Source organism: Lepisosteus platostomus, chromosome 7 (genome assembly GCF_059453375.1).
Source record: "Lepisosteus platostomus isolate fLepPlt1 chromosome 7, fLepPlt1.hap1, whole genome shotgun sequence".
Classification (NCBI taxonomy): domain Eukaryota; kingdom Metazoa; phylum Chordata; class Actinopteri; order Semionotiformes; family Lepisosteidae; genus Lepisosteus; species Lepisosteus platostomus.
The window spans coordinates 52455561-52481237 of NC_142617.1; the positions used below are offsets into that span (position 1 = coordinate 52455561).

Here is a 25677-nt window from a genome sequence, read left to right on the forward strand (position 1 = left end):
TGTAGTAAATAAGTTAAAATATTACAATGCGATATTCAATGTTCTTCAAATAAAATCAATTTAGCATTCACGTTACTTCCCCCTTTTTTAAAAAAAAAACAGTCTCCCTTTTTGCCAGATGGTGGCACACATCCACAAGGATTAACTCCTGGTCACTGGTTGCCTCCTAGTACAAACGTACGTTTACCTGTACTTGTGAAAAATAAATCGAAGTGAACACCCTTCAGGAAAAAAAAAATCAATAATAGAAACACTACACCAAAGTCAGCTGAATTTATAATTACAACCTGGTTGTTGGCTGTCAGGCCTGTGTTTGATTTTGACAGGTTATTCTGTAACAACGGGGGGGCGGGAAACATGGTTGTTTAACCTTTTCGTTTTAATTTAAATAAGTTTACAATTTTCAACACTATTTTGCTTTCATCTTCCGTATTCTTTTCCTTACCATCACCTTTACTGATGAGACAGGGCAAAATCGTGTAGCTGCTGAAGTGAGTAATAACAGTATGTACTGTTACCTTTCTACAACTGTAGAAAGCTAGGAAGGACGTTGATTCTAAAGAATCCCAGATAAATCGTTTGTATGTTTGTTTCAATATGAAGTGCTCTGAGTCTCGCTAAAAAAGAAAAAAATCCTGCATGTCACACGTCTTGAGTTAATTCAGATGTATGTCGTCGAGCGATTGAACATATTTTAGCATCTTTCAGGTAACAGAGACATGCTACAAAAGCCAGGTGTAAGGTCTGCCTTTTAACAGGTTTAGGCGTTCTAAATGTCTAATAATACATTTTCCACTTTCAGCTACAGGTACTCCTCCTAGTTTCTCACGTTTCTTTAAACTTATTTCAGTCAAAAATAATACAGTGTCTGTGAAATTTCACGGCTGGAAGCTGAATGCAATTGTGTATTGTCTCTTTCAATTTCTCGCCTGTGAAGGCTTAAACTGAAGAATTGATACGTACAGTAGACATTAAGAATCCTAGTTTATACTTCTACTGGTATTACCGCATATTACAATAACAGGACTCCAGGACTCCGCCAGACGGATTTGACAGCATGCTTAGCCACGGTACAGAAGATAGTTGGTTTTGGCAGATATAAAAATATATAAACATAAAAATAAGGCTCTTTAAGACTTTATCAACACTTTTTCACTGAAACAACGCGAGTCATAGCAAGATATATTTTTATTTAGCATGTCAGATAACATTTTTCAAAGCGCACGTGATCAAGTAAAAGGACATTGACCAAACCTGAAACTTGAAATTAAAATGAGAAAACCTAATAGAAATTAATGCCAAATCTGAAACAAAATCAATAGTCTATTACAGAAACAACAACCCTAGCCCTTTAAAGCACAGTCAAAGCAGTGTTAAACAAACTCACTCTCCAGCACATTCCATGATGTTCTGGGTCATTGCTCTGTAATGATTATTTTGGAAGGATAAGTACCTAAAGACATCAAATTAATGTACAAATTTAAAAAATATCACCAGGGCCTTTAAAGGACTTTAGTATTTTTTATTTATTTTTCCAGTTCTAGTAAAGCTAGACAAGAAATTAAATAGTGCTCAGGACTTTAAATCCATATAGTGTGTCTGAACATTAGGTAACATGATGTTTCTGAAGCTCTGACATTTTGATGTTGCCCTGGATCAATACATATCAGGAACCTATTGTTGAAACTATTTTTATGGGCACTAATGATAGCGAGAAGAAAAAAGTCATTTTCCAAAAGCATCATCTGTGTTTAACAGTGATCAGATTCCACATCTACAGTTTAATTCCAGTGGAGTTTCTTTCCCTCAGCAGCTTGATTTTCTGAATCCTTCATACAGAGGATCAATAAAGCAAGCATTTGTTAAGACAAGTTGGACTTAGCATTCAACAGTATGTGGCAAGTGTTTTTCATTTGCACTTTTCAATTTCACATTCATATTCAAATGTCTGATATGAAATTACAGTATTTCCCCTGTCTTAGGGTGGTAGGCAAGTTTCTATAAAGAAAGTCCACATGGCTAGCTATTCATGGACAGAAGAGAACAAGGGGAAAATCTGATCACTGTTGCACCTGAAGTAAAGAGATCTGTCATTAACGGAGTGCCACTTTTCCCATCTTTTAAATAAGTCCCTCTACCTGCTATACAAAACTTCTACAATGCACATTTACACACCCAATGATCTTTGTTGATGGAATTATTCAACTTTATTACAAAGCCTTAACAAAAATTGTGAGATTTCAAACTTTTTACAATACTTTGTTTTTAAAATAAAAGTGACATTTTTGTCAAAAAGGAAGACTTTCAAATCGTTACCGGCCAATTACCATTTTTTTTCACCAAAGCAACAAATGTGATGTGCCCAGTGTTTTGAGAAAATACATTGTTTATAGGCATATACGACTTTCTATAGTAATACACATCTCGGGAAATCCTATAGGGGGACTCCATCCCATGTTTGTTAAGATGACTGACACTACATTAAAATACACACAATTCGTCTGCTGCTTCACGAACAATTAAAGCGTTTGCCATCTGTTAAAAGTACTTTTACTAACAATGAACTGCAAACATTGGTATTACCGAGTTTGTTTTTTTTATTCAAGAAGTAGGATGCTCAGACAAGTAACTGCTAGCATTCCAGTAATGTGAAGAACTGGAACAAAGTCCTTCAGTTCCTCTCTTTCCCTCCGAAGCCCCGCTCCGATGTGGAATGTAATGTAAGTGGAAGCGCAGTTCATGCTCCTGACACTTGGCAACACCGGACCGAAGCAAGGAGCGCCAAGAAGAGGCACCGGAGGGAACAAACAGACACGACCTCAGTACAAAAGGTCGGGGAGGGATATGGGTAGGGGACATTTTACATTTCTAAACATCTTTAAATAACATGGTACAAGTTTGCAGGCAGGGGCAAAAAAAAATAAAAGCCTCCAATGCGCCCAAACGTAAACGTACAGAATGAACTGAGCGGTAAAAAGACCCGACACTTCCACGGAACTGGTTCCGCCGACCCATTCATCTTCTGGAACGTGGACAGCTTCATGCTCAGCGTCTAGAGCAGCGGTTGGGGTTCTGGGCTGGTCAATGGACGGCTGTGGGTTTAAATTCCAGGTGAGGCACTGCGGTTGTAACCTAGCGCAAGGTACTGTACTTTGCCCACATCGTACCAGTGAAACATCTAGCTGCATATAGTAAATAGGTACTGTATAAATGCTTGTTCATTTTGATCAAAATATTGGCCAAACACTTTTTTAAACAACCTTTTCGTTTTCTGCCTCGGATTTATGCTCACTTTGTACAAGCGATACAGAATAAAAGAGGTTTGAGTACCTTCTTGACATTTTAGTAAACTATATACAGTATGACACAGAGTGAGAAAGACTACCCCAGACTACGTGCGTCTCTCTACAAAGCAGACAATTCATTTCATGTGTAGCCACTAGTCTCTGGCCCTTTATTAACAAACAGCACACCCACCATGTGAAGGAAAATATTGGAATTTTACCAGTCTAAAGCTCCACACTGTACAACTGGACTGAGACCAGCTCAGCTGGACTGAACTGTCTCTTAACTGGCCACTCATTACATAAAACACACTGAAGATCTAGCTATACCGCAGGAAAAAAGTTCCTTCTGGAGGAATGACACACTCAACAGACTACAATTCACTGGGTAAAAAACATAAGCTATCAATCTGCAGTTAACATTTCTAAGTCTACAAAGTATGTTAGGGATCTGTCCCAGGAATAATAACTTGTCCTATATTTTCAGCATTAAGCAGGGCTCTGACAAGTAACTCTGACTCCAACTACAGCAGCTATCATTGGAAAAGGGACATACTGATGTCAGAGTGTTACTGGGAGATGAATAATTCCTGATAAAGGAGAATATTTTATGAATCATCTCCATCCCAGCAAACCCCCCAAAACCTTTACTGCTTACATTTGCAAATACATTTTGCAAAAGTATTTCACTCTTCCTTAACATCTGTTTTAATTCAATCTCTATACATTAATTCCAATTATTAAGCATTACTGTGGGATACAAATTGTATTCTTCTTAACTAACTCTTGACCAGTAGTTTCTTTATTATGTTGTGGAACACGTCTTCTTAAGCAATCTGAAAAATGAGGTTCATTTGAATTTTTTTTTACTGAAATTTGGTTGGCATGTCACTAAAGGTAAATAGCCATTCTCCTGGACAGAAATAATGACATGCTCTTGCTAGGTAAGTTGTAAGGGCAGCTTATAATGAAAATTTCTGCTAATACTTAGACTAGAAAATGAAGCAATTTTTAGTTGTGTGATAAGACTATAATAACAGACTAGAAAGACAGACACTCAACTTATTCACTTCTACCCAAGAGTGTAAAGTATAAATCTGATTTAGGGGGGAAAATAATTTTTCAGTAAGATCTGCAGAACTCTTCAACTGATTCTTCTGATCATTTTTAATGGGTCTCGTGAACGTTAGATTTTAGAAAAGCAAAATAAAGGCAAAACAACAATACTGTCTAAAATGTACAACAATCCTATTTAACCCTTTAAAAATCCATTCACATTAACATTTTTATGCAATATACCATTTTAAATGGATGAAAAGGCTAACCTTACAATACTGTTCATTTAAAAACCTGTTAATACGTAAAGTTACATACTTAACGCCTCGATACAGTGGTTCAGAAATTCATATACCATCATATACAACCACACAGAGCACCACATTTTAATAATAATGTAGCTTTTGGATTTAAAAAAAATGCTTGAATGTCATCTTGTGTGTACAGTGTATAAAATCAGACAACCTTAAAAATATATTTTATTCAAATTAAACATGCATCATAACAAAGGGGGTCCTTAAATTGATAGATGATTTTTTTTTACCAGCTTAAAAAATCTACAACAGATTGTGGAGTCAATATCTTGGAAAGTCTCTCTTTCTCCGGGAAATTGAACTTCATCCAGTCATTAAGCACGTCCGGCAACAGAACTGTCGAAAGAGCTTCTTCTCACACAGTCGGTTGGATTTCACCATCTCACAAAATACTTCATCCGCTGGGTGGCCGTTTCGCAAGAAAGAAAGAAAGAAAGAAAGAAAGAAAGAAAGAGTGTGGCATATTCATAAAGATGAAGAAAACTCTCCGTCAACAGCAACACCTTTCCTGGTCTTTCCCTCTGCTCTAATGAGGATCTCAGACTAGACACAGTGAAAGCACTGTTTTGGAAAGCTCCTGGTAGCTATGCCTATGAAATGTTATATAACTGAATGAGTTCATGGGGAAAGCATGTGGGGCCCTATTTGCTCACAGCAATTTTGCGCTCTTGCCCAGGTAATGTTTTCTCTTTGAACTTCACAGAAGTCTCAGAGTGGGTCTATTTTTTTCTACCAAAACCAAAATCTCAGACAGAAAATAATGAATCCTTACAGGATTAAACATGGGGGGGGCGGGGAAGCACAGGTCACATAGTGCATGTTCCAAGATTGTTATTGTAATTCTACAAAGACGGAACAGTCCAGAGAGAGGACAGATAGCAGCCTAGCCAAATCCAGCAAAATGAAATGCTGCAAAATACACAGTCAAGCCACTGCACTGGAAAGAGTTTCAGACCTTGTGTTGAACTTACAGAAGGGTCCACCAGGGAAAAGCAACTGCTTATTTCTGCAGGGCACTCTGCAAGGCACCTTATCTTCATTAGTGAGTGCCTTTTTTAACAAGTGACGACTATGGATATTGGAACCAGCTAAAACAATATCTATTTTCTTGGAGGCCAGGTGGGGGAAATCTTAAACAGAGGTTTCTTAAGTGGTAGTTACAGCCGAAAAGGATCTCCTCCGAGAAGCTGCAAAACCAGCTCCAACACAAACATTAGTGTGTAGACACATCTCCCACACAGCACACACATCAAATACAGGGAAGCTGAACTGCTTCCAGTCTCTTGCCAATAGACCATACCAGTTAACCCCTTGTGTAAAGAGCTGATGACAGCACAGGGCCTCGGCAGCAAAAAAAACAAACGAAACATTGGTTTGAAAGAATAAAGGATATTTCTCTTTCATCTCTGCTGTACAGCCCAAAAAGGTAACATCAAAAGAGAGAGACATTTACAGCTCAAGTGGGGACTTCAGTAACGACTCGAATAGAAATAAATCTTTGCATTTTGCAAAGAAATGTAAAGCTTAGGTTTTTCAAAGAGGAACTCGCACTCGGAGAGACAAAAGACAAACGCAACATGTGTCTCTTTGAAAACAAACAAAGCTCTGAGCATTTCGATTAGAAAGCGAAACTGTCAAGAGCTCTCAGAAATTATGAGTTTTAAAAAGAGGTGCCATGACTGACTAACAGCAGGCTCTTAAAAGACCTGGATACGAAAAGACTTTTAAAACTTATTTGAAACCGTTCCAAGCCCCCAGTCCCCAAGGCCAAAGTGGCAGTAATTTTGAATAAACCTGATGGCAGCCTTCTGTCCAGCTTTGGAAAACTACCCACAGCAGCACAGAGATGACCCACCAGATACAATTTATTAGTTCAGCAGTATTACTAACGAGGCATGTATTTTAATGAATAATGCAATGGCTCTGAAATAGGTTTCCAATATCAATCAGAAGCCTTCATGTATCCTATTTCCAAAATTCAGAGAGAAGAGTGCAATACAAACCCCACATATTAATGTGGTTTAGAAGTGCAGCTAAAGGTTTCCAATCCAGTGAACTGTGGCATCTGTGCAGACATTTCAGAAATGTTCTCAGACTTTTAATAACATCACAGAGACATCAACACTGCTCTCAGTAAAACTACCACAATATCAGGTAGTCCCTGTTACAGAGTACCAGGGTTCTATGCAGGCTTTCATGCTATGCAACGATTTTTTCCCCAAAAAACAAAGCATCTGCGTGCAATGATAATTTTATGGTGAAATGAAATTAGACAGATGTGCGTCAGAAAAAGAATGTTTTTAGAAAGGTAGAGGGGTAGCCTGTTTAAAGTGGAAGTTTTTTGTGTGAATTTAGCTTACCATTGTTACATGTTGCATTTATTATACATGTGCCACCGATGAGGCTATATCCATCTCTACATTTTGTACAGTTTCGTCCTGCACCATGGCAAGTCAAGCAATTCTCTTCACATCTGGAAAAAAAACGGGAAACACAATATAGATTTTATAAGTAAGAACCTAGGTACACAAAAATTGTAAGTGCAACAATTGGACAATTTTAGTATACAAGGTTTGAAGAAAGTTTTGAAGAAAAGAACAATTTCCACTGATATACTGTATACCTTGTTTTTAATTGCATTTATCTTTTCCTAAGAAAGGGAAAGGGACCATTTTTTCTTATATTTTAAGCTTGTCAAGAATAATTAACTGCACGATAAGTCAATAAAAACAGAAACATCATGACATGAATATTCATGAACATCTACACTGCGACCAGAGTCTTCATGACAGTGAGATGAACAGCACTAGGTCATTTACAGGACAGAGTGACAGCTTCACACATCTAGTTAGACACCACCTTTTCACTGTGGAAACACAGAACAGTGACTTTAAAACCTATTAAGAGCCATTCAGCTTTGAGCATAGAGACGGGATTTAAGAGACAAAGCTTATGAGTCAGTGGCTAATTTAAAAGTCAATTACTAGCTGCAAAATCAAATCGGTTTTCTCTTTTGTCAGCTTCTTTGTCTTTATCGGTTTCCAGGATGGACTCGTGACACTTAGAGTTTTCTATTAAGCTTTTTTTCTATTGCATGTTTATTCTTCACACTGAAGCAGATAATTTGATGTATTGTTTGCCTTTTCACCATCTCAGCTATTCTTTCTTTACACGAAGGGAAGTAGCACTGATAGAGAAGGACTCTGTATGCAGTCTGCTCAAAGCTGGCAACTTCTCTCCAGCTCTCAGCTGTTGCCAACTGAAATCAACACAGCCGAAAAATGCTTTGGGCCTCAAATCCCAGCAGTCCTTAAAAACAAAGGCCGAAATAAACTTCTGTTCTTCAGGAACATACAGACTGCTTCAAATGTTCTCTCTGGTCGTGCTAAGTCAACTCAACAAGGGACAGGTTCAAAAATCCATTCTTCGATGTTATTAAAACTCAGTAGCACCACCTTACATAATTAACAACAATACTTAAATAGCCATCTGTCCTCTAAGAGGAATGCAACTCTGAAAAAATGAACTGGAATTTCATGCTGTATACTCAATATAGCTAACCCCCAGTTTAGAAATAAGATCTAAATTAAAAACAACAAAATACCCACCATGTGTATACTAAGTAGATCAAGCTCATTAAAATAAAACAGATTCATTAAAATGACTTAAAATGACTTTGATTAAATCTTTATCAATGCCGCCTGAAGGAAATACAAAGTCAGCTGTGGAGTCCTAAGAACACTTTCCGTTTTGTGTTAAAATATCATTCATCACTGTCAGTTCACTTCATTCGGAAGTTTTCTAGTTTTCGGCTTTCACAATAACACTACAGAACACGTAACATGCAGATTGCTTTGCAAAGACAGCCAAGGTTCCACTGCCCTTCAGCAATAAATGACTCTCGTTATAGAATTACAACTTGCATTCACCCAGGCTTTGGTCGTACTTATTTACACAAACTGAACTTTTTTTCTGTTTATGTTCTCTCAGCAACACCTATTCATATATAGGTGACATAACATAATCACTACACCATGTCCATATTACAATGGAAATAGTTCTAGTGGCCATCGACTCATATCTACAGTCATACACAAGTTCTGTTCAGCTCCTGTGTTGACGTAAATGTACATCACGTGACTCCGGCCCCACAGTATAAACTTGCTACAGACACCAGTCATATGAACACACAGGGACAGACTGATGGAAGAAAAATCCTGCTGTAGGAGGAAGAGCCAAGACAGAGTTAAAATTTTCCTTCATCGTTTCTCTGTGTCTCCTGCGGGTGTCCTGACTGATCCCTGGAGACGGCCTGGGTTAAACAGAGGGCAGGCAGCCCAGGAACGTGAATCACATGACCAATGGCTCTGCGTGCAGGAACGCACTCCGATTAGCTGGCTGAGGCACAGCACAGCTGGATCTGCTTCTCCGACATTGGCTGCATCGTTCAGCAGAAACCGAACTACTGTTCCCTACACCTGACTTCAATAAAAACGATGAAGGGAGAAGACCAAAGCCTAATGTGTTACTGCCCTTCTTAATCATCTGTGGTCGCTCTTTACTCCTGTAGGCCCACCCCCCTCTAATCCACAAAACGATGTCATTCCCAGAAATAATGATGTCAGTCTAATGGAACTACAGTATATGGGTTTTTTTAACCGCTGTTCTCTCAATATCCATTGCATCAACTTCTACCTTTTTTAAAACCTGGTTTAATTTAGAAGACTTACAGGAAACAAAAGTCTGATTTATACAAACCAATTCTAAAAATCAGCCTTCCATTCTGTTTGGGCCTTAATCGCAGCCATTAGAGTGATCTAGAGTCTTGGAATGCGACTATAAATTTTAAGTTGCTGCGCAGGTGAAGAGATTTATATAACACAGTCTCTTTGTTGTTCCTTTTAAATTGCACTACACTAGTGACTTATGGGCAATTATGGAAATGAAGAAACAACGACAGATCCTAAAAGTTACTCTTGAGTAAAACTGTTACCTACGTGCTAAATCGTTAATTTCTGTGCCAACCCAGCAAGACCCAGGGACAATGCATGCTGAGGCAACACTTTCTGACTCAACCAAATCCAAACCAGCTATTGGGAATAATTTTGTGAGCACTGCCTTTCCAGAATTTCTGTGTTTCCAAACCATCACTCTTAACTCATGGCAAGGATAACGGCTTCATTCCCAGCACAATAACTTAATCAGAAATGTTTATGTGCCCAGTGTAAGTACGGGTAGCTGCATCAGCATACATAGGCTGCAAAGGAACAAGTAATAGGTTTATTCCATGCTGAAAAAAGAAGAAAGAAAACAACGTTTCGTCTGTGAAGCCTTCTTCAGGTGTGAGGAAGAAGCTCATACCTGAAGAAGGCTCCACGGCCAAAATGCTGTGTTTTCTTTCTTCCTTTTTTCAGCACGGTATAAGTTTAGCCAGCTGAAGCTGCTGAGCTCTTATTAATCAGACACAGATGGGAGGCGACTCAGAGATGCTGTGGCCCTGTATCTCCAAGAAAAAGTGGGTTGGTAAAAACACCAGGAACCGAAATGATTTCAGAGATGTGAGGAATCTGTTTCTCCTGATATTTAATTATCACTTCTCCCTTTGCCTCTGGGACAACACAGGAGATGTTGGTGTGAATGAAGGCAAGAAACACAGGCTCGACGATTCATGAAAAAAAAAGGAATCCCAAAAATTAACAAAAGGAAAAAAAAGTGTTTTAGGAACATATTCCATCTAGATGTAAGAAAGAAATGTATCACCAAACTTATCCAAATCAACCTTATTAATGACAATATAGTACCAATAAATATTCCAGAAAAGTTTCAGAATTAAGAGTCATAACTAACATGTTATGTAACTTCATCTACTGTATAGGTAAGATAAGGCTAACAAGGTAGGTTTTTACTGAAACCTACCTCAAACACAGAATAATATAAACAACCCTTAGTTAACTCAAGGTGGGAAAGTAACTTTTTTCCTTAATGTTGCATGAAAAAATATTAAATCATTACTAGGTCTGCCAGTTCTCTATAAAGCCTGATTCTTTTCCTCAGTTCAGTTTCTGTCTTTTGCACGTGTGGGAGGAGATTTGAATGCACACTCACAGCTTGCCTCCACCCTCAGAAAAGACGACTCATTTCAGGAACACAGCAAGCAAATCCTCAAAATTAGCATCACATAATGCAAGATTAACACTGAAAACAAAGGGGTATGTCTAGATGAACAACTCAGAGACCTCACATGTTAAGCGCACCCTGTTTATCCTTGAAGAGTAACACTGAAGAGTGATTTTGGGTTGTGTCTGGTTCAAAAAAATGTTTCTGGTCTAAAACTACCAGACAAGTTGCTACAGGTGACCTGTTCAGCCTGGGCAGGTGTGTGGTGCCATAGGTGGCAGGTGTGTTTCGTGTAGCCTGTTAATTATAAATTATTAAATCAGATGTGTCTATTTATTCAATTGTGTTTCTTCCAATTTAAACCAAAGGGTACTCCCCTAACACGTGGGATTTGGAGGGTTTGGGAACCTCTATAGAGAATGAATTTTTAGCAAGCCAAAATTGTCCTGCTGAAATGTTGACAGTCTGTTAAAAGATATAATTCTGAGTATAGGGTGTGTGTTCAGCTGGCTCTGCTTTTTATCTGCACAGCATCTTCATAATGTCTGGGTGTGCAATCGTTTCTTTTTATTGAGGTGTGCTTCATATACCATTGCCTCACCTCTGCTTTACCATCAGTCATCAGAGACAACTGTCTTGAACAGGCATAAAGTCTCCAAGTCTTTTATGCAAGCGTATCGGCAAAGAAGCCTGATGCTGAATCTCACCGTGCTGAATCTCAACTTCCAATCTCAAAGTTTAATTCATAACTTCCTGTCAGACAGAATCAGCTCTCAGCTGGAGTTAAAGACCCCATGAAAATCTTGGCCCTTCAGGGAAAAACAAGTCTTTTTTAAGCTCAGGAGAAGCTGACAACTAGATGGCTTGACCACACTTCTTACAGTCATCTAGGTGTGAATGGAGTTGCCCTAGCCCTATAACTCAAGAAACACATTTGTGATTTGCTGGCGATGGGCTTTACTGCCAAATAGTTACAGCAGAGATCTGGGCAGCTGCTGTAAAAGTGGCTCCTGAAAGTTCCAGGACTACAGTTATGAAAGACGTTCCTTGACTGCCTGACTCCGCCAGCAGCAGCTTCTGAACCAAGAGGTCCCAGTAACTGTGTGTCTAATCCCATTCCCCTCCCTGACATTCCCATCACCAGGATCTATGGAACACAAGTGTGGATGCTCTGGGAGAATGGTTTAATTACTACCATCAGCCTGCGGGACAGTCTAACTGTAAAAGGAAAGAATAAGGTAGAGGGGTTGATAGCTGCAGTTCGTACAGATACTGGAAGGCATGTCCAAATGTACTGCACCTTTGAACATGCCGCCAATATCTATGCATCTTCACCCCTTCTATAATTTCTCCTCACTTTACAGCTGGTTCTTTTAAATCAGAGTTTATTACAGGAGATCTGGCCCGATTTACATATTTTAGGGCACCGTGTTGCCCTACGGCATCGTTACCTTTCTCTAAATAAACTGAAAGGACTCCACAGTCCTACAATCTTAGCGAACCTACTTGCGACAGATCTGCTGAGGCAGACCTACAGCTTCCCCAGGGTAGTAGCCCTCAGTGCACGCTGGGACACATCTCCACTCCTGCAGCAGAAAGTCTTTGGCACACTGGATGCATTCCTCCATCCCAGGCCCTGAGCAGTCAACAGCACACAACCACTTATTGAACCACAATATAGCACCAGTGAAAAAAAAGGTCACACTTCTCCCATTTCTCAGTAAATTACACATGGGGCTCGCAACAGACAAACTAAGAATGTTGTTCAGTGGTAAAGATCTCTCATTTAATCCCTGATATAATATTACATACTATTGTATACCACAGGCAAGTAACCACTCGCACTACAAAAGGCTTAAATCGTGATTCTGAATAACTGCCATAATAATAGGTTACCAAAACCTATGTTTCCATCAAAACTACATATCACTTTCATGAACCAGTGGGTTGCATACCTCTGCAAAAAAATGCATTTTCGTGTAAAAAACAAGTTTGTGCAATGTGGAATAATAACATTATTATGGTTAAGGTTATGGATTTGTGTGCCGTTTTATCCATGACTTATTTTATGGGGAACACCTAGTGAGTATTCGGATATTATCTGAAATTATTCCAGCTACCTTTTCATCAGAATTTGGAAGAGACCCGTAAAATGTTTCCTCAGCAGTGTATGTTCACAGATTGAAAAGCACCTCCAAAATGCATCTGTCTGTAGCCTCACCGAAAAGGAACCGATGTCTGATATGGAAGTAAAGCTCACCCGTGCAGGTGGAACAGGACAGGTGGCACGCACTGCACTTCATCTCCTCCAGGTGAAAGAAGGTGCCGTTGGCACACTCTGGCACGCAGGTCATGCCCGCCAGACTGTGGGGGAGGGCAGCGAGGGGCCATGGGCACAGCACAGCACAGGGTAAGAGTTCAGTTCACCGGTTATCTCGCAGAATTCCCGTTCGTGACAAAAAAATCAAACCTATTTACATCTGAATCAGTTTACACAAGAAAGCAGAACGGTACAGCGATTGTCCCTGTTCTGTATTCAAGGAAACCATCCAGTTTAACAGAACCTGACAGCTCAAGGGGTAATATTAACAGCCATTCCATTTTTCCGGCAGCTTCGAGTAACTAATACTGTCGCATCTCTTAAGACACAAGACAGTGTGAAGCGCAGGCTGTTCGTGTGCCAGGGTGTATTTTACCTGTATCCTTCGTTACAAGCTGTGCACCGGTCTGCATCCCGGAGACACATCATGCAGTTTTCGTGACATGGCAAGCACTGCTTCTGAACTAACAGAAAAAAGGAAGATAAAACATAAAGGAAGCCAATGCCCTTATAGCAAGCTTGACCTCATGTTTGGCGCAGTTACTGGTCCAGCGCAGCGTTTGAAATGTTTATTTGCTAATTATATAAAGAGCACCTGACTGACAGACCCCAAAACCACCCACGGGGAGAGTTCAGAGCACATTGCGTCAGACGGCTAAACAGGGCAGTACCTGTTACAAGAGGGAGGCCGAAACGACAAACAAAATATTCAAAACCCGATCAAAGGTGGAAAGAAATTAGCTGTAGATAGCTTTTCACGCCTTTTTCCGTTTAGAAACCAGCAATGCAAACAAATAGCAGGCTATACCAGGTGCCAGAATGGACAGACTAAAGGATTTATAGCACACACTGAATGAATCCCGTTTAAAACATCTGTCTGGAAGCAGAATTCAACTTTGTTAATAGGCTTCCAGCACCACTAACTCTTTCCATTTCACACCTTCATGGACACAATTAGTAATAACATACTTCAGAGTAACAAAATTTACCAGATGGGCATGTGAGGTTTATTCTCTCCAAGTATGAATTTTTTTCATTAAGGGTGGTGGGCATTTAAATGCTATCGTTTAATCGCTTGTTACCGCTTCCAGAAATTCAAATGCCATAAATGAGTTCCTCAATAGAAGTTTCCGCCATGAAGCACCATGCCTGAAAGCACAATTTCTACTTGCGCTTACATCTCTGAGAATATAGTAATGAATAGATAGTTACTGTACATGCTGTTTTTTAGCTTTTAACCAGCTGGAAGTTTGCCCCAATAACACATTTCTGCAGTTCAGTTCTTTGCTTTATCACACGTGTACAGTATGTTTAAGTGAATTCCTCCTCTTTCTTACTTTCATCGGGGAAGTAGCCCAGAGGGCACATTTCCACGCAGGTGTGCTCCTCAGCGTACAGGTACAGGCCCCTTCTGCAGGAAGTGCACTGGTTGTGCGCCCTGCCCGCACACTTCTCACAACCCCTGTAGCAGCGCCGGCACCGCCGCGCCTCCACGTCTTCGTGATACCCCAGGGGACAGTAGCTGACACAAGTCCTGTCAATTGTGGAGCAAAGAATCACAGCTTCAAATGCTCGAGGATGAAAAATATGAGCTTATGGGCTGGATCCATTAAGCACTGGAGTCTAATGCGCTTAATGGCTCACTAATACTTAGATGACATAGACTTTGGCAGACCACAACCTGGATGATTTATTCTAGACAGGCAGTTAGGACAGTTATAAGACTTAATGTAGCTTTTTCTAGTGGAGATTACTTGGACAGGAAAAGGCTGTGAAAACGTATACTTGAAGTGTTTCATTTTCACTGTAGTTCAAAGCAATTAGGTTTTTTTAATTGCGGTTTAACACCTGTTCCATTAACCTACTTATAACGCTGTTCATCCTTTCTTGAAAGGCTCCAAAAGGGAGCAGAGCTCTTGCTTTCTTTTTCCTTACCCATTCACAGTGCTGGATGTGTCATAATACAGCAAATGGAAATGTGCTAATTCAGCAGTCACAGTGAGGGTTAGATTCAGAAAGCATAGCAGCACAACAGAGATCTGCTCTCTCTGCCTTGAGGCTTGGGACAAAGGTATCTATCGCACTGTTGAGTGATTCCAAAGAAAAATATTCTTGCTGTGTTTCGAAAATGGAGGACATCAATACCCGTTCAGCACAGGAGTCCTTTACCTGCCAGATTTGATGTTCCCGAGGCTGAAATGGATACAGTTCAAACAATGATCGGCTTCGGGGCCATCACAGCCCTGGTCTCCACATTCAGTGTGGCATGGTCCTACAAGACAATCGCACACTGATCAGCTGCACCCTCTGAGCCTGACAATGAAGATCGGTCTGTTTAAATCTGGTTTGAATGCAATGTATTAGATTTAGTAGGTATGTGCTTAACAGTTAATTTATCACAAATGTCTGCAAGATTAAGAATGTTTAGATAGATAGAAATGCTCTACAGTAGCAGACACTTTATGTGTAGGAAGAAGCCACTCTGTGTCCAGAATCCTGGCATTTTAAACAACTACAAGCACAACAAATGGCATTCTGTTTTAAAAGGCGCAGGGGCTGTAACACCTTCTTGATTTTAAAGTTTATGCAATTTGCACAGCATTTTGCATCTCTGGGGAAAAAAAGTAAGCCAAATGTTGATGCCAGTCCCCTGGATCTTTTACCAAATAGTGGAATGACACCCTTCCAGTGAAGCTATTCTTAATGTTAAGTTTTTTTTTGTCCTTTGGCAAAAACTATTTTGTCAAAGCTAGTTTTATCAGCTCCAGTCTGAAATGGCTAATACGTCAACAAGGCTCAAAGGGCAGAGCCTTTGAGACCTGTGAAGACACTCAGGCCACATCTTCCACCCTCTGCTAGCCGACAGGGTGAAGAGAGTAGCCGAGCATCAGTGGGAATACAGCACGATTACGATGGGAGCTTGGAAGTGCCCAACAGGACTTGAATGAGGAACGCTGCTGCTGTAGTACAAGCGGGCCAAATACCACATTATTATTATTAAGACCACATATCCATGGTTCAAATCCGGGCTTCAATCAAAAATCCCTAAGCAGCAGGGCACTACTGGGCCAAATTCTTTTGGGTGAGCTTGAACCGGTGAGGAAACCCTCAGCTTACTAGCTGAACTAATCAGAAACCCGAAAGGGATTGTTTGTTTTTAAGGCCTTTTTAAATCTTTAAACAGCCACTTCTCGGAGGTCAGCGGCTGCACAGAGGCGAGGCAGGACCAGGTCAGTTTCCAGCCTCCTACCATTGTACTCGTCCACCTCCTCCTCGTCGGGGGTCTCCTGGAGCAGCAGATCTGGCTCCTTACGCTCCTGTCCTGGGCTGGGAATCTCCAGCATCCTGGAGCGGGAGTGGTGAGAGTTGTAGTGAGAGTTGTACGGATGCTCCGAGGTCCCGTACAGGATCAGAGTCCACTCTTTCAGTTTGCCTGTGTGCGCACAGAAGGAAGAAAAGCATTCTGTCTCAATGGCACTTTGCATTCTGCGCAGTGAATAAAGTTAATACAAGGAGGAAATTCAGCTCTTACAAATACTGTCTTCTTCTATGTGGTGCAAGAGGAAATTAATATACTGTTCATGGCATTGTGATATAAGATACTGTAGCATATAGCAGTTTAAATCATTCTAAATATAATTCTTTGTATACAGTGCCTATAGAAAGTTTATACCTGCTTTCAAAAGTTTGTTGCCCTATTACAATGCATTGAAAAAAATGCATCAATCTTTTTTTCCATTTATCTTCACATCCTATCCCACAACACCCGAGTGAAAAAGACTGATAGAAAATGAATTCAAAATAAAAGCTAACTGGATAAGAGTCCATCCCCCTAGTAATAACAATCCTGTGTTAGCTCAGGTCTATCCAATCACCTGCAATATCACACAATATGCTAATTTGTCTCCACGTGTGTTAAACTGCGATGATTCACATGCTTTCAGGACAAATTCAGCAGTTCCTGTAGGTTCCCACTGCTGGGTAAAGCAAGTAAAATTTCCAAGTAAAGACTTAAAAAATGAACAAAACAAAGAGCTTTCAAAAGAATTTAGCGATAACGTTATGGAAAGGCACGGATCAGGGTATAGGTATAAAACTAGGTCAAAGGCCTTGAGTATCATCTGAACCATGGTCGAGACTACAGCATATATAAGCAATTGAAAGTTCAAGGCACCACCAAGACCCTGTCTCAATCAGGAGGTTCCACAAACTGGAAGTCCAAGCAAGAAGGAGACTGATCAGATGGGATACCATGAGGCCAAAGACATCTTTGAAAATGCTGCAGGTGTTCTACCCAAGAGTGGTAAACTAAAGCACTCCTCAGATCTGACTTCTAAAGCTGCTTCTACCAAGTGTAACTCGGGAGGCCTGAGAGATATTCAATTATGAGTTTTTAATTTTGTGTTTTTAAAATACAAAATAAAAAAAATATTTTTTCCCAATAAAAACATTTTCCTCCTTAAAAGTGGGGAGTATGACATGTAATAAGATCAGAGAAGAGGGCAAATCCTTTTAAATGTGTGAAACTCTAAGCCACTGAAACAACAAAATGTGAAAAAAGTTCAATAGGCTGTAGACATCTATAAGGCACTGTATAATTCTCAACTAACTCCTTCATAACTTACAAATACAGTTCAAAAAGGCAAAAAAAAAACCACCCTATGCAAACGTTCAGCAAAATTCAAAATTCCAAGAAGGAATTTCTATAAATTTCCATAAATAAAACACTTACCAAGAACTTCAGGATTGCGCAGCTGAGAGGGTGAGTCCAGAATCTCCAGGGTCCACTGTCCCTCAGCCTTCTCACCCCAGCAGTGCACAGTCATGAACTCCCAGTTTCTGAATCCTTCATTGGAGTTATCAAACAACCTGGACGTGCAAGCAAAAGGCAAGTCAAACTTGTAAAACCGCAAGTGTTTCCTTGGAACCAGAAGTGTTCTGGCAAAATTCATTTTGTTCCTTAGTTAATTCCCAAAAATTATCATAAGAAGAAGAATTATTACGCAAATTTTATTATCTTTTCTTAGGATATTTAAGACATTTCCAATATGCCTTTGTTTGGTTTCAACCAGAGACTTATCTATAACATGTGTTGATCACAGAGTTATAAAAGTTATTATTTTAAAGCCATTTTAGCTGATGCTTGCCTTATAGGAATAAAGAAATGACTTCATTATTGTCAAACTTGATGGAAAGCCAAAAGCAATAACTTGAATACTGTAGGTAGCAAGCTTCAAGTTCCCGGAACCTGACTTTGACTTTGTTCTTGACTAAGAAATTAAACTTAACCCTTGCTGGACACCTATCCACATCAGATTATTCAGCAGTTCAGCAAAACTAGCAAGAGATACTGTAGATGTTAAGATTAAACTCACTTATACCACTATAAACCTCCTACTGGCATTTGTGAGGCCACATGATGTTCATATTCTCTGTGAACAAGTTCAGGTTGTCAGTTGAAGGCTTTTCAGTCATCAATTTTCATGATACAAATCAATGAAGGAGAACAGCGTGTTCTTTTGTGCTCAACTGGAGGAACCCTTTCCTTTGAAGTGTTTTTGGTTTGATTAAAGAAAACTTTTCTTAGCTCCTGTCACAAAGGATAATCAGCACCAATTCAAACACAATGCTCCTTCTTACTGGCTCTTAGCCACAACTCTAAATTAACTTTGTAGGTTCTGTTATTTTAGATGTATAAGGATAAGTATCTTGCATGCTTTTACTTTAAGGGAAAATTTAATTGAGCAACGCATATGGCTTGCAAATTAAGAAGCAAATGTATTTGTTCATTGATGCAGCAGGAAAAGCTTTTATAGGGTCCAGACTAGCCCACAGCCAGAGTCTCGTCACCACTAACTGAAATCAAATGTCTTATCTGGCAACACACACTCTGTTGTAATTACTAAAATACTTTATCAATCCATCCATCCATTTCCGGGGCAGAAAAGAAGTTGCTTTAGTACAGAAGATCTTGTTGATATTCATCTTATTTACTGCAAACAGAAAACACATAACTGCCAAAGATCAATAAATGACATCTTAATACCAGGAACATGACCTGCCAGATGCATTATACATATTGTCTGATAAAAACATGAATATTTTAAAAGCAGTCAACTGAGAAAAGAAAATATCAAAACGCTACAAAGAGCAGTCAACCGAGAAAAGAAAATATCAAAACACTACAAAGAGCGTCCACTTTGATGCTAAAAAAGCTAACCAGTGTTTTACAGAAATGTCAAAATATAGAATACACAGAGGAAAATGATTAAACTATGCAAAAAACCCACAAATGTTAGAAACTCCTTGGAACTGACTAATGCAATTAAGATCTAAGTGAACTAAAAAGGGGAAAGACTCATCTCTTTTACATTTACATTTTAAGCAAAACGCTTCCCCTGATAATCATCAAATGAACTCATCCGTCTTTTTATCTAAAAAAATCCAAATCCTTTCTGATTTTATTCATGAGACGGTGAATTGCAATCATTTCTCTCTTATCAGCCTCTTTCCTTAATAAAAAAGGCATCTAAATGTTGTTGAAGATGCAAAAAAAATGGCTTTGTTTAAATACATTCTAATTAAAATGATACACAACAACTAGGTGACCCAAAAACAAGAAGCTAACATTTTCAGTTGTCATGAAAGGGAAATGCGTGAAAGCATTCTTCATGGCGAAGTGAAGCTCCTCTAGTTGTCACCACTGGTCCCGTCACGGACATGGCCGACCCCAGCTGCAGTGCACAGCATGCTCCTGAGATACAGAATGCCTTTCCCCTTGCACACTTGTCCCCTATTTTGAAATGAGACAGTGAGCCAGCGAAACGGCGGCTGCATCAAGCAAGGACGCAAGCCATGCGCGCGTGCTAAGAAAGCAGAAAGGAGTGAACCCCCCTGAAGTGTCAGGCTTTGCGTCAGTGATCTGCTGAACCTGTCGCTGGCCTCTCTTGTGCAACCTTGAAAGGACTGGCTGCCCCACTCTGAGGGAAGAGGCATGCGGTCCACTCACCTCTTCGCCAATAGCTGTGACCGGGTGCCCGCGGGTGAAATGAGGTTGATCTGCAGGTCTCCTCGGCGAGGATGCACAATGAGAACCCTGACCACAACATGCTCCAGGTGCACCACGTGCTGGTCCGGGTGGTCCGCACAGCCGGACGTGGCGATGGTGCTGTTCAGGATCTGATCGGGACGGATGTACCTTTCGGGGAAATTGTTTTTGCAAAAACAGAACAGTTACTGATCGCCACCCTTAGCTGTCAGAATCAGGGAAAAGCTTGGGAATTAGGATGCATGTCTTACAGCCTGGGTACAGTACTGCTAGTGCAAAGCTCTTTATATTAAAAGTGCTAACATAATTCATTCAGTTAGCATCCAGGCCATCTCATGTGTAAAGGAAGCTTCCCTGTGTATCTCAATGACTTCCATAGTAAGACCTGAAGTAAGAATAAAAACATAAACACATAAACAAATTCATATATTCTGGCTGTAAGTCGGGCCATTGTCTGCCAGTTTTTTCAGTACCCTCGGTAGTATGAATATTAACAACCTGTACGTCTTCCTAAAAACCAGTACAAAACATCTCTCAGAAATAATGCACAAACCAAAGATTCCAAAAATCAGAACCGCAGTTACTATCCTGCAAGGTTTGTAGCAACTTGATAGATGACACATGACAAAACACTGATCTCTAGTTCAGATATTGAAGAGATAGAGAAACGCACTCTTGTAATTAAAGTCTTTGAGGGAATAAGACCACAAAAGTCCTTTAAACATAAAAAAGGTGTTTATAATATTACGCCTGGAAAAACAGCTCACTGCCTAACTTCCTAAATTTATAACTTCATCACATGATTAGAAATCCTGCTAAATGCTGTTAAATTATAGACATTTCATAGCATTATCCCTTTAACTCTGTCTCCTTGGCTCTGTGAGCCTTTGTTTGAGGTAATCTTCATTTTATCAGTCTTGTATGAATGATAATACATTTTGAATGAAGGGCAGTAGAAAACACTGAGGTCAGATTCTAAGTTGCCTAACATCACTTTATGAATTCAGTTCATGTAACAGGCTAAGGAAGCTCAGCTCTAGGCTTATGTACAGCACAAAGCAGACTGAAAGTATTGGAAGAATGTCTTCCTAATACTATTCTCTTACCATCCCCCGCACCCTCCTTTTTGAGGTTTAACATTTTTTCCCTTTTCTGAAGCACAGAAATAACCAACCGAAAGTTTCAAAAAGAATATCAAATCCAAACTTGCAGAGCCAGAGATTTCGTGTTCATTTGCCGAAGGCTTCACGCCCACTGGTGAACTAAGACACCGCTGGGACAAAGACTGTAGCCTCCCAGCATGCAGGTCTTTAATCTCCAACATACATACTTTCCAATTTGTTTCCAACACATTATGTTTGTTATCATTAGTTTCAATTAAATGAAAACAATCAGAGTTGGCAGTATGAAGTCTGTGGAGTCTGTTACTGGGGGTTGTGCTGTGAACAGCTGGACAGCCAGCACAGCGAGAGTAAGGACAGGTCTCACACAGTGTGGTTCAGTGGTCATTTGAAAGGGAATCACTTGGCTGATATGCAGGGTTCCTTGGCAGGTACCCCAGTCATTAGGAATCTCAGAGAAACTGCTGCTTTACAATAAAGCACAAACTTTATTGTAAAAAAAAGGCTAAGTAATAGGATCTTTGTAATGCATTCCAGCACTTTTTGCTCCTATGGTGCACACTATAGATGCCGTTACAGATACTTCTCTGAGGGAGTGTGACTAGAAGGACCCATGTACTGTACACAGAACCTGTAATTTATCGACTCTGGGGGAACTCACAGTGTTTCTCCCCAACCCTCCCTAAGATCCGGCCTGTAACCTTCACCTTTATTTCCCCAAGTGTTCTTAACCGAAACTATTAGAATTTTAGCCGACGGATACTGTTTGGCCAGAGGTCAAGAATATAACCCCTATCCCCAAAAGCCTGACACATCTATCTCTAGTTTCTAACTTCCCTTTTTGAGGGATATTCTGGCTCTAAGCAACTGTCCCACCCGTGACATTACTGATCCGCCACTACGGTTGCAGACACTCTGTCTGGTCATACTCGCTTATATGCATAGAGAAATAAATAAAGGTGCTGCTGATTTCTCAGTCTTCCCTGTGTGGAACGTGGCTTGCAACTCCTTTGGTCTCTGGAGCAATGAAGCGCCGATAGGTCAGACCAACTGTCTGACCTAAACTCATCACAGATTCCTCTACATTGTCACAATGCAGATATATTTATTGGCTGATCACAAGGGGATAACATATAATTGTTCCCAGAAAATGGCTTTTCTGCATCTGTGTGTGTGTGTGTTTAACTTACGCAGTACAAATTAATAACGGTGAAGGAAAACATCCAGATGGTAAAGATATACAAAGGAAAAAATAAGGACACAAGCCAAAATATATAGAAAGCCCAGATTAAAGCCTGAGAAGTTAGAGAAACAAAGTGGCAGCCTTTACATCCACAGTACAATCTCAATTAACAAGCACAATTTAGATATGTTTTTCACAGTTAACTGTTTTATGTGTTGTGAAGGCATCCAGACAATTATGTGGAAGGTCGATATCTGTATTGATTCATAAGGGCTGTGAAAGACAGGTCTTTATCACGCTGGCAGTTCATTTTCCAATTGCTCTGAACAATACTATTTCAAAGCATCACCTCCATTGCATGAGCATAATAAATAGATTAAAAATATATTGAAGTATGCTGTTTTTATTAATTCAAAACCAAGAACCAACATTTCAAATGTTGTGATGAAATTGAGCATCGCACTTCCAGCACATATCTTTCATCATCTTAATACAACAGAAAAGCAGTCCAAAACAAGCACAGTAATTAGCTTTCGATTTTTAGTACCTATGGAAAACTACCCTCCTCATTGACATCTTCAAGGAAACATTAAGGCCACACACAGAAAGCTGTAGGAAACTCCCCTGTGAAGTCTCAAACATGCCCATAAAACACCAAGAGTAGTGTATTGCACAAGAGCCAAGCCAGCACTGACGCTGAAGCACGCTCACTCACCCTGGTGTGCAATGAGGTGGCCAGTCTGTGAAACAGGACTCACCACACTGAGCTTGTTACAGGAATTGACATCACCCCTTTGTAACCTAGCAGCTGCAGACCTGTTCTTAGGTCACAGTGGATTGTGGCACTGTCTGGGAAGTGATGCTCTGTAGGCTCTGGGCTTGTGTGTGACCGTGACCTCATTTGTGGCTGGGGCAGAGCAGAACTGCGCTAAACCGCCCTGGCATGGAGGGCTAAGATCCCCTTTTAGGAACTTCGACCACATTACCCTTCCCAAATCACTGAAGAAGAAAAAGAAATCTGAAGAGCAGCAACCAGTGTGGATTGAATCACCCTTCAACACTTCATCCTAAACCGGCCCCTCTTCCCACATCCACAAGCACGAAACACACTGTGCTTTTCAATTACCCCTCACTGGGGCACTACCCACGCCTTCTAGCTTACCCATACAATTTCCTCCTGCAGCTGATTTTCCTCACAGTGCTCAAGAAGTTCAACATCATAACAACTAGTTGCCTGGAATTTGGTACTGATGAGTACAGCTGCCTTGCCTCTTCTTTAGAGATTTTAGAAAAAACAGAAACCCCAGAACACACTCTGATCAGATTTTCCTCTGCGTTACTTGTTCGTGTTACCAGTTTAATGCAAAAGTGGCGAGAACTACCTCCACTCTATATCTGACAGCAGGGAAACTGCACTTCCACTTCTACTCAGAAAGGTTTGGTCTAGTGATCTCATTTCCCTCGGCTGCCCTGTCTCATAATATCTCAAGGGCAAATTGCCCTCATTTCAAATTTAATCAAAGACTGCTTCCTGCCTGCTGCTGTTGCAATAGAAGATCATTTATACAGCAGTCCAGGAAGTTCACAAAGTTATTTCTATGTTTTTGTTTTTGTCTGTTTACTTGTTTAAGGCACAGAACACATAGGTGACAATGAGATTTAAATGAAACAATTAAAGCCCATGTTTAATGGTCTGAATATTAAAGCCCGCCGGCCATTTCAGAACAAGGGAAGGAGTGCAGAGAAATTACAACTGCGAAATTGTATGATTAGTCCTTATCGCTGCATTAAAACAATCATAATAAAAATAAGCTCAACATGAAATCCTATGCAGAGATATACTCATGCGTAGGGAACATGACCAGATTTGGCTTTCCTCTGCAAATTGCTGCTCTCTGGGTGGTTTTTAATGACACTTTTATGGCGCCAAATAAAAGTGCAGCTAGCTTTTAGTGTTTCTTAATCACATCAAGGCCTTTGACCTAGTTTAACATTGTTTATTCTTTCGCAAGCTCGGTAACTGTTGTCCAAGACCTCGGCAGTGTGCTGGCTTGGAAGCTCGCTGAAAAACAGGAAGTGCTAGGCTGTCAGAGAAGTCAGGGCCTTCGTTATTTATCTAAGCAACGATTAATGCAGCTGAGCCAAGCTTTTCTAGTAGAAGTCAATCGTTTCATGGATGGTTTGGGTTTTACTGGCAAAAAAAAAATAGAAGGCGGTGGTTTTATGTTTTTGGATCGGAAGGTTAATTGATTACCATCATTATCACTATTCTTATTCTTATTATCACTGTCTGCAAACACAAAGAGGCAACTTCTGAAGGCCCACAAGGTTTAGATACTACATACATTCCCTGACAAAAAACATCCACAGCTTTGTGCAATTCCCACATTTGAGAGACGCAATGTAAAGACCACGTTTTGTTGAAAACATGGTTACTGCCCGCATTTCCCAATGTAACACAGGGTAAAAATATACATCAACGGCCATAGAGTCCCATCAATTTCTCTACCATGCTAACAGACCTTTATGCAAATGAACAAGTTTGCAATAAGGTTCTAAAAGCTAAATGTATCTACTACCTAGACACGAACTAATCACGACATTGGCTTCATGGCAAAGACAAGTGGTGATAATTATAGATGATTATTATCAGACAGCTTATTAAAATATTGATCTGGACTGTGCTGCAAATCAGGTAGAATGAAGTTGTGTGAGCAAGAGAAATATCAAAACGTCTGCAATTCTGCTAGTAGATGCTGCAGGAGGGGAAGATAATTAATTACATCAGTGATTGATTAAAGCATTACAGAATGCTTCATTAAGGCTTTCTCCGAGTCTGTTACTTTCAGATAAAAGCTTGCCAGCACCTATGTCCCACAATATATTCTAAAAATACTAAAATGCTCTGTCCAAAACCAGACAGTGAATTCATATGCAAGTGAAATAGCATGTTTGAGACTGAGGAGCAAAATGAGGAGAAATGAAGACCTGAACTCACTACAGTTAGCTTTATTTTTTTTCAAGTACTAGGACTGAGGTGATCCCAAATTCAGCCCATCTGCGCCCGGCCCCTCTCCTTACTTGGTCCTCCTCTCGGAAGTCCTGGTGCACACACGCTGTGGGGGCACAGACCTCCATTTCTTCGCTTCCACCACCATGGCGTCTGCATCCACCAACCCGAAGCCATACAGATGGCTGACTGAGGAGAGACACACACTGATGAGAGCCGGCAGA

At 40.2% G+C, this 25677-nt stretch overlaps 1 protein-coding gene across 1 annotated transcript in view; it reads right to left on the reverse strand.

The window, feature by feature from the left end:
• Positions 1 to 4433: 4433 nt before the first annotated feature.
• The window catches only part of pcsk6 (proprotein convertase subtilisin/kexin type 6), a 44332-nt gene continuing 23088 nt past the window's right edge, over positions 4434 to 25677 (reverse strand). The window contains exons 11-21 of the mRNA XM_088641172.1: positions 25525 to 25642; positions 20101 to 20289; positions 17824 to 17960; positions 16342 to 16524; positions 15261 to 15363; positions 14429 to 14625; positions 13468 to 13555; positions 13032 to 13135; positions 12278 to 12407; positions 7015 to 7127; positions 4434 to 5055 (exon numbers count right to left, since the gene is read on the reverse strand). Of these exons, the coding sequence (XP_088497298.1) occupies positions 4958 to 5055; positions 7015 to 7127; positions 12278 to 12407; positions 13032 to 13135; positions 13468 to 13555; positions 14429 to 14625; positions 15261 to 15363; positions 16342 to 16524; positions 17824 to 17960; positions 20101 to 20289; positions 25525 to 25642 (1460 nt within the window). The 3' untranslated portion in view covers positions 4434 to 4957. The remainder of the gene's footprint in view (positions 5056 to 7014; positions 7128 to 12277; positions 12408 to 13031; positions 13136 to 13467; positions 13556 to 14428; positions 14626 to 15260; positions 15364 to 16341; positions 16525 to 17823; positions 17961 to 20100; positions 20290 to 25524; positions 25643 to 25677) is intronic.